This window comes from Podarcis melisellensis, assembly GCF_964234715.1.
Source record: "Podarcis melisellensis genome assembly, chromosome: 10".
Lineage (NCBI taxonomy): Eukaryota > Metazoa > Chordata > Lepidosauria > Squamata > Lacertidae > Podarcis > Podarcis melisellensis.
In genome coordinates this window covers 60,111,139-60,120,269 of record NC_138542.1, presented here as the reverse complement: position 1 = coordinate 60,120,269, position 9,131 = coordinate 60,111,139, and the positions used below count along the sequence as shown (strand labels likewise).

General features: G+C 44.4%; 1 protein-coding gene across 1 annotated transcript; it reads right to left on the bottom strand.

Moving 5' to 3' along the window:
- Nucleotides 1–3,201: 3,201 nt before the first annotated feature.
- Nucleotides 3,202–8,336, bottom strand: LOC309379512 (perilipin-3-like). Its single transcript, XM_081928738.1, has 7 exons — nt 8,063–8,336; nt 7,203–7,398; nt 6,505–6,587; nt 6,080–6,278; nt 5,157–5,344; nt 4,071–4,133; nt 3,202–3,845 (listed from the first exon to the last, which is right to left on the bottom strand). The coding sequence occupies exons 1-7, from the start codon at nt 8,159–8,161 to the stop codon at nt 3,447–3,449; spliced, it is 1,227 nt and encodes a 408-aa protein (XP_081784864.1). The 5' UTR covers nt 8,162–8,336; the 3' UTR covers nt 3,202–3,446.
- Between the last annotated feature and the right edge of the window lie 795 nt (nt 8,337–9,131).

Here is a 9,131-nt window from a genome sequence, read left to right as displayed (position 1 = left end):
TCACCTGTCAAAGACCCCCCAGTGACTTTCGAGACAAAGATAACTTTCCTTGTGGAGGCAGTTTTATGACACACAGCTACTGAATTTCTGCCTGCATTGTCTAGCTTGCAAAGGACAAAAACAGAGAGAGTGTAGGGCAGCTACCAAGGCCTCATCCTGATGGTTGGACTACCAAACCATGACCAGTTTCCATGGAAGGGTAGTGCCTCCAGGGGAGACCTGAGCCATCTAAGGTGTGGGGGTTCCACTCCTTTGCCCCACAGCAGCCCCTCTTCTCCATCTCTCTCCACTGGCCCCAAATCCTGGTGCAAAGAGAGCAAGTAAAAGGCTGCTGCAAGAAGAGCAGACTGTCTTAGTGAGACAGTCACCTCAGGCAGAAGATGTAGCCCCTACAGTTGCCCTCCCTGAGCCCCAACAGAAAAGCTTCCCTCTGTTGGCCTGGGGATGAGTAAATCTGTCAGTTTGGGTGTCACATTTTTCCATTCTTAAGTTCTGCTCTCCACCGTTCCACATGTTTTTAATGGCAAGCGAAGTCCTCGGGGAAATTTGTCAGCACTTTAATGCTAGTTTCTCCTAATATATACATTTGTGTAATGAAGAGGTTCCCAATATCAAGGAAGAGGTTTTCCTCTAGGTTTGGCCCCAGCTGGCCACCATTTTGAATCAAGATGGCAGACTACCTTTCAAAACTGATGTTCTTGTTTGTTAGAATTCGAAGCAACACCAGGTATCAGGCTACCAATCATACATAAGCCAGGCCATTGGACTCACCTAGTATCAGGCACTCTTTCAAGACAGCTTAGTTACCATTAGTAATATTGACAGCGATTGTCATTTGACTACAACTAAGGCAACCCAGGCATCAAGCTCATTGGGTGGTTTTGGGCCAACCACTCACTCTCATCCTGGTCTATCTCACAAGACTGTTGGAGGCGACAGGAGAAGAACCAAGGAACTCCTTGTAAGAAAGGTATAAATCATATATCAGTATAAATATCAGTATATTATATTATATTAATTATAATATAATATAATATAATATAATCAGCATACATAAAACTTCTCTGTTAGAAACACTGACCACCTTCTGAAGATCCCGAAGCTTCTCCAAAACAGCCTGGGAACTTACTACAGAAAACGTTGTGACCAGCTATAGTATTATGTGAGAACAGTTTTCTCAGCTCATTATAATTTGTCTGACAGTGTGACTCACATTTCCCCCATCTTCTCTATCTATGCCTTTTGTCTGTCATAACCATCCTGGGGGCGGATGTGTCTGAGGCCAGATGTCTTTTTAACATGCTGTTTCTAATTGTGAATAATGTTCTTGCATGAGATGCATGCTACTCTCAAGAGATGGCTCTGTGGATAAGGTGGGGAGAGTACAGGAAAAGTAAACACTGGGGGACATAGACCTGTCATTGAACTTCACGTCCCAATAGATCATTATACTGGATCCGCAGGCAGCAAAACCCTTTAAACAAATGACACACTCATATCCTGTATCTCTAGCCTTCTGAAATTTTGCAGGTTACCTTGCTAGGGGCACTCCTATGATATATGGCTGCATGCCATTTGTAGAATAGTCACCCACAAAAACCACCGTGAAGGAAGCAAAACCCTTTTTCATCCCCTCCCGCAAAAAGGTCAATTTAAAAGTAGCTTAGCACAAAGGCCCCAAGGCATGTTTGCTGCAATTTGACAGGTTTCTTACTCAGGGGTTCCCTTCTCTTATACATGCAATATTCAGTCGCATTGCATATAAAACAGATTAAGTAAATCCTTTTCAACACACACACACACACACACACACACACACACAACTGTGAAGGATTTCCTTGCAAAAAAAACCCTCTGCAGCTTATGTCCAGAAATTCTCATTCTCTCAGAAGGGGCTATACCTTGCCTGAAAATTTCATCCTTTGAGGAAAAGGGGAGGGCATCAAATTTGAATAGTGCCCAGCGTGTGCACACAAATGGGCCTATTTAATGTCACTGCATCCAGAGAAATAATATCCTGCAAACACGAATCTAATTAGTGCATGAAGGTGTTAGACCAGAAAGTAAGCTGTCCCTGCCAGGCTCAGTCCGGGTCATCACTTCCCACCTTGACAGGAAACGGGTCACCAAAAGCCTGTGTTATCTCTCTTCCAAGATTCCAGACATGAAGCTTCATTTCCCCAAAACAGGATCCAGAATTGGAATCTGAAGCATTTCATATGCTCTCCAATTTGGTTCAGAAAGGAACATAGTCTTCTTCATAGGGAGGGTCCAAATGAAATCTTGTCATTGATGCACACCTCAGTTTGAAAAGACCTCGCCATCTTGAAGGTCTTGCCTCATAAGCCGGCCAGGTAAAAACTACTGAGGTCAAGATGCAGCAATTAGAAGTCAGGTTAAGACTTTCCATTACCCAAACTCTCAGTACATCTACCATGATTGGCCTTCACTCCTCAAGTTCCTTCTGCAATTCTCACCCTGTTTCTTTATGGTTAAGAACCTTGCACAGCTATAGGGGTGACGCTTTTTGGTTGAGTTTTTTAATTTTCCCTCCAACTTTATAATTAGGTCATTAGTCATTTTAAGAAGGCCCACCCCCATGGTAAAGTCATTGTGCTTTGTTTTGCGGCAGGCATTCTGTTCGATAAGACCAAAGGTTGGTCTCCAGCATTTTGTCCTCAGCAGTCAGCTGCCTCTGGAAAGCCCCCAAGCAAGATGGAGCACAATAGCACCCCAACAGCTGGTATTCAGAAAGACTGCTTCTGATGCTGGAGTGGTCAAAACCCTGCTGGGTCAAGTCCAAAGGCCAATCTTCTGGCAGGAACATTACCAAAGCCAAAGACTGAACCTAGGACCTTGGCCAGGGGAAACATGGAACCTTTTGCATGCAGAGTTTGAGTTCCACACTATAGCCTTTTTTCCTCATCACTTCATGCTGCAACTTGCTTCCCAGCATGGTGAACCCATCATCTAGGCAACCTTTTAACACCATAAATTATGCTAGTTTGTTCTGGGAAAGGCTTTTCCCTGGTATCATGGAGTGCTTCCACCATCAGCTGAAACATGCTTAGGCCGAGTTACTGCTTAAGACTTCACACAGACAAGTAACCGAGTGCAACAATTTATTCCAATCATATTTCAAAGCCAGGTTGCAGAGATTATCAGCTGCATACATTCATTCACAGCCAATGAATAAATACAAGTCAGGTTTTTTGTTTTTCTTTTACTTGTAGAGTCTGAAGCCCCTGGGAGTTAGCAACTGATTTTTCCAATAATGGTCAAATCTCCCATCCTACCAAAAGTTCCAGGGCCATAGTTCTGTCATGTTAGCTTAGTCACATTCATTTCAGCTCTTCCAACAAATTCAACAGCAGGCTCAAGTGCTCTTTCAAGCTCCATCAAGTGCCCAAAGACACAGAATTCCAGCCTCTAGAATGAGCTACAGGTCACAAACTCTCCTTTGGCACTGCCACTTTCAGGTCTCCCTTGTTCTGATCGTCAGGCTTCGTGGGCTTCACATCACTGGGTTTCCGAGGTGAAGGGGAGAATGGACCCACCAGCCAAGACATTGGAGCATTATGTAAGACATAGTCCAAGATGTCATCCACATACTCCTGGGCTTTGAGGGCCTTCTCTTGGCTTTGGCTTAGAATGCTGTTGGGGAGGTCTTTGAAAGAGTGAGCACTGGTGAAGTAGGTGTGAAGCTCTTCTATGTTGCGGTAGGCCAGCTGGATGTTCTGCTGGAAGTTAGCTGGCAGGCCTTGGATGCTGGCAATCAGGTTCTTGTAGGCTGCTTGCAACTGCTGGGTGATGTGGTGGGACATGGCCAAGGTCTGAGATTCTATCTGCAATTAGAAGGAAGAAGTCAACAGAGCCCTCAACCAGGGTTCTACATGCATGGGTCAAGCCACCAACGGTTAGTTCCATTGGTTAGAACATGGTCTGATAATGCCAAGGTCACAGGTTTGTATGGGTGCATATTCCTGCACTACAGGGGGTTGGACTAGATGATCCATGGGGTCTTTCCGAACGCTGATTCTATCACCATTAAGTCAGTAGTATAACCATACCTGACGAAGCCTCTCCTGGCTTTCCTGGAGTTTCTGCTGAACACTTTCCTTTGAATCCTCTATCTAGAGAGGAAACAAACAAAAATCAACAGAGCAGCTTGGAATGAACTAAAGCCAAGACAAACCTTGTAATTGCTACACATTTTGTTACCATACCTGTCAGATAACTACTGACCCCTATGAGGCCCCAGTGCATTGAGAGAGATGGGCAAGATCTCGCTCAATTAGATACAAGTTTTCATAAGCAAGCACATGCAGATGTTGAGCTTCTTGTACAAATAAGATTTCCCCCTCTCATAGCTTGCCATGTTGGTATCAACATTGTTCATCCTCACACAATGATACCTGATTTTACACGACCAGACAATTACACTCCTAGTTTTCCACTGGTGCTCATAAGCAACCACCAATATTGAACTAGTGCCAGCAATTTGCTTTGATTGTCTAAATGTGACACTTTTACACACTTCTTATGAATCAGGGTCATCTCGCTCTTAAAGCTGGGTATTTGCTACACTGCAGTTTCACATCTTGCTGCTGTGTGGAGCTTCATTGCGGTCCAGAGATCAAAACACAGCATCCTATGACTCAAGGATCAATTGCCACCAGCCATTGCTATATCCTCAACAGTTCAACATCTTGAAATTATGCAAATCATGCTCCATCTCCAGGTTTTCCAGCAAAGACTACTATATTTGTCTGCCCAGAAAACCCTGAAAATTTCCAGAAGATTCTGGGGCACATTCTGTGTATAACATTTATGGAGAGTGTTGGGGATGGAGCCTTTTCAGTTGCAGTGTTGACTGCCTGAGGTGTTGGGGCAAGGGGACAGGGACAGGCCCATGGCACAAATCTCCATATGCAAATTTGTGTCATGATCCTAAGCCCCCCACCCCACCCCATGCCTCCCTCTAGAAACAGCCTATGGAGACCAAATGCTTAGATTCCCATGCCATGAAGTTTTTTCAGTTGCCAGTCATAACTGGTTAACAAGGAACGTAGATATTTACAGTAGCTTAAATAGGAAGCAGGCATCTTTTCCCTGTGGTTAACAAAGAGTACACACCGCAGAAGTGAAGACCCTACCTGCCCAATGGCTTGACGCAGCTGAATGAAAGTCTCTCTGATGTTCTCTCTGGCGGCTTTCATCCTGGCTACAGCATGCTGATAAGCACGATGCTGGATCTTGGTTGACAGAGAACCAAGACGCACAAAGTACCCCCGAGTCTCAAGGGGTGTGCCCACTCCTTCTGGTGTAGTTTCTGCAACTTTTGCTAAAGAGCACATTTAAATATTGTTACTTTTTTAAAGGTTTCTACCCTAGCTAACTTCAAACACCCACACCCACACCCCAGGAAAGATCACAGCATACCACCTTTCGAAATCCCATAATCAAAAGGAAGATTCATGAAGTATGAAGTAGTTTTTTACTCAAAGCAAGGCCTTTGAAAGATGTTGCACCCATCTAGGATGAATGCGACAAAAATCAGGCACCACTCTCAGGGCAGCCACTCATGTCTAGTCGCTACTAGTTTCAGAAGGTGCTCACACCTGGAGTAGAGTCCTGGAGACTATCCAAATAAACATGTATGTTTGTTTCCCAGTAGGCTCCTGATCTTAAGGATAATGTAGACACCAAAGAAGCTGTGAGCATAGCATGCAGGGCCGTCTTACCCATAGGTGCTAGGGGTGTGGGGCACCCAGGCACCGGACTCTCAGGGGCACCAAGTCAAGAGTCTGAGGCCTGAGAGTTGAGTTTGGGGAAGAGCCCGCCCAGTGGTTGGAGCACCGCAGAAGGCAGCTTTGCTGCAGGCAGCTCTGCACAGTGAGTTCGGGGGCAACCAAGCCAGCGAGACGCTGAGGCGGCCAGCCGACTCCGCCCTCCTGTGTGCCTGGGACTGGGGAACCGGGGAGGTGCCGGGTGGATCTTTGCACCCTGATGCCGCATATGCTTATGACAGCCCTGGTAACATGGATTACAATAGATCAGGTTGCTATTCTTTGCTTACCCAGTTCTTCTTCAGTCATTGGAAGGTAGTGGTCCAGCAGCTCTTCAGATTTCTCCAGCACCGCTTCTGCTCCACTGAGGGCCATCTTGCCCATTCTGGTTTCTACCACCATCTCTTTGCCATCCTGCACAACCTTGGCTACTGCTTCTTTTGCATCTGCTACTTTCGATGACACCAGTTCTTGCGTATCAGAAATAACCTAAAGCCAGATCATCAAACAAGCAGCTTTATTCATCACCCCCTACCACGCAGTATATTTTACTGCCGTGACCACTCTCTACCCACCAGAATTGTGACTAGGCAAGCAACCTCTTATCCATGTTGCTGTGAATTTGTTCAGGAACGCATGAAGAGCAATATTCCAACAGTAGAATTAAATAAATGCTTGGGACATAAGAAAAGGGCGTGTGCAGATTGCAATCTACCTGGTCAGCTGTCTGATGAAGGATGGGGAGCTTCTCCTCTAGCTTGTCCAAGCCTTTGGAGGCATAGTGGCTTGCTGCTGCAACTACAGAGAGGATTCCTTTAGTTGTGGTGCACACATGGATTGTGGAAGAGGAAATTACTGTAGCCTACACACTTGTCATTGTTTGATCTAGTGCCACATACTAATGAGGACATTGAGAACAGAGTATTTCACATAGGCGGCATCACATATATATGGGATGGTCATCTTCAAAGATTGTGATGTAAAGAATTTGTACTATGGCTGCTGGCAGTAGCTAGGCTATGCATGGTGCACAAAAATGGAATAATTTCTCTGTGGTATAAAAATGTATGGAACTTCACAATCACAAGAAAGATAACCCACACTATATAAATTTCCAGAAGCTTAGAAGTTCCAGAACATTATTATACTGTGTGGTGGGACATTTATACCAACACAACTAACCTCCAGGGCTCTTTGGCATTGCCAGTGTGGGAAAAATAGACATTTTACTGTTTCTAGTAATAGGTGCCTCCAATTTTCTTGACAAAGAATGGATAAATGGATCCCTTTGTCATCTCTGATATTTTTATGCTTTTTTACACTGGTTTTCATTTGTGTTTAATTTTGTACGTATGATGGAATAAGGTATTTAAAAAGAAAAAGATCAGAACATTTCCAGTGCAGCCTACTCACCCTGTGGTTCAAGCTTACTGAGAAGAGGCTGGGCACCGCTCACAGCAATATCAGAGACATGCTTCACACCTTTCTCAGCCAAATCCAGAACAACTTTCACATAGGGATGGTTCTCTTTGGTTGAGGCATAAGCAGAGGCAGCCAAATCATAGGTGGAGCTTACCAGAGGCAGACTGGTAGCTCTCTTGAGGACATCCTAGAGGTGTGGTAAGAGAACATCAGTAAAGTATCTCAGCGGCCTGTAATATTCTAGACATTCATTCTCCCAATGGCCTGTACCTAATTAGACACATCACAGTAAAGTTAGTGTCAAGATGGACTAAATTCCAAACTTTAAAAATCTAACAGTGCTACGTTAGGATTAATCTATGCACCAAGTTTCAAGTTACCTTGCCTATTTTTTTCAATTGTTAAGATATTCAATGCTGCCGTAGCTCAATATGAGAGCACATGTTTTTTGTACTTCAGGACACAAACTTCTTCAGTTGCTTATAGAGAGTGGGGACAATAGTCTGTCCAAACCAATGTTGTCCTAGCAGTAGCTCTCTGGGATATCAGGCAGGCATATTTTGTCAGCTAAATGCTTTGCATAGGATGGCTGGAAATGCCAGGGATTCAGGCTGGAGCTTTCTGGCTAAAGAGTCCAGGGGTGGAGGGGAGCTGTGCCAGAGCCCGAGGACGCCAGAGCCCTGAGTACCAAATGCCAACAAGACATTTTATTTTGGAGTTTTATACCTTGCCTGCTAACCAAAAGTTCGAGGCAGAGAAAGTGAGAGAGATAGCTTTTTTTGTGTGTGTGTGTGTGTGTGTGTGTGTGTGGTGTACGTAACAGATAGTAAGACCTGATAGGAGAAACATACCTGCTGTACTACTACTTTAGTCTCAGGAGCTGGAATGCTTTCTTGACTTTTTGAAGTCATTGTGTGGTCTGACCTGCAAGACCAGAAATATAACTCCATTTGTGCCCGTTTCACACAAAAAGACTTCCTAACACAAGCCAGGAGTTCATCCTAAAGTCTTTATGAGAAAGGCTGTTTATTCCCTTTGTTCTAGCTTGGCTTGGCATCCAGACAGCGAAGTGCTTCAGAGTCCCAAAAGCCAAGCAAGGCTTCCCACAGCATCTCCTTGAGTTTAATAATGATGCAAGGCCTGAAGACGAGGCCCCATTGGCGCCACCTACTGGCAGCAACATTATTACTTTGCACCACCGTTTTTTCATGAAAGTTTGTAGCTAATCCAACCCCACATCTCAAACCCCCAAAATACATCCCACCTTCTCCCAGTCAGTGGCTGAATCTAAATAGATGTACACCTTTGGTCCTCTCCCTTTCCTCATTAGTATTTTGCCCACTTTCACTCCCAATAGGAAAAGCTTTGAACAGCAACCCAGCAGGTAGCATTTCAACAGGTGCAGCTCTCCCCCAGCTTAGATATGCAGTCTTGCTTTATCGTTAGTCAATGAGAGGGGGGTTTTTTGGGAGGTGGATAATACATATTTTTAAAAGGTCTTCTTAAAAAGACACAGCACAGTTCTGCATTAGCCATTACTTCACTCCACGATAAAAAGGAACAGAGAAGAGATATTGGAAGGACTTGCAGATACTTACCCCAAGAGGAGAAAGCTGGGTGAACAAGCCCCCAAATTACAGGCCTTCCAGAAATAATGCAGAAAGAACATGAGAACATGAAATTTATGAAGTAGCCAATAGAAAGAAACCTATAAGCATTCAAAAAGGGAGATAGACAAGCTACCCCAGTCTTAAGAACTCCAAAGCCTTTCTCAGCTCACTTCACAGTAGACAGCATCATAAGTAGGACAGATACATATCCACACCTTTGCCAGCAACACAACAGGCAAATCAGAAAAACATAACCAAAACTTACATATTTGTTTGCAGCTAAAGTCCAAAGATGTTCTCTAAGTAAAGG

Coding starts and splice junctions, on each gene's coding strand:
- LOC309379512 (XM_081928738.1), bottom strand. CDS start 8,161: ATGGAGTTATATTTCTGGTCTTGCAGGTCAGACCACACAATGACTTCA. Junction 6,279..6,504: donor TTCATCAGACAGCTGACCAG/GTAGATTGCAAT, acceptor ATCTGGCTTTAG/GTTATTTCTGATACGCAAGA. Junction 5,345..6,079: donor AATGACTGAAGAAGAACTGG/GTAAGCAAAGAA, acceptor TGTGCTCTTTAG/CAAAAGTTGCAGAAACTACA.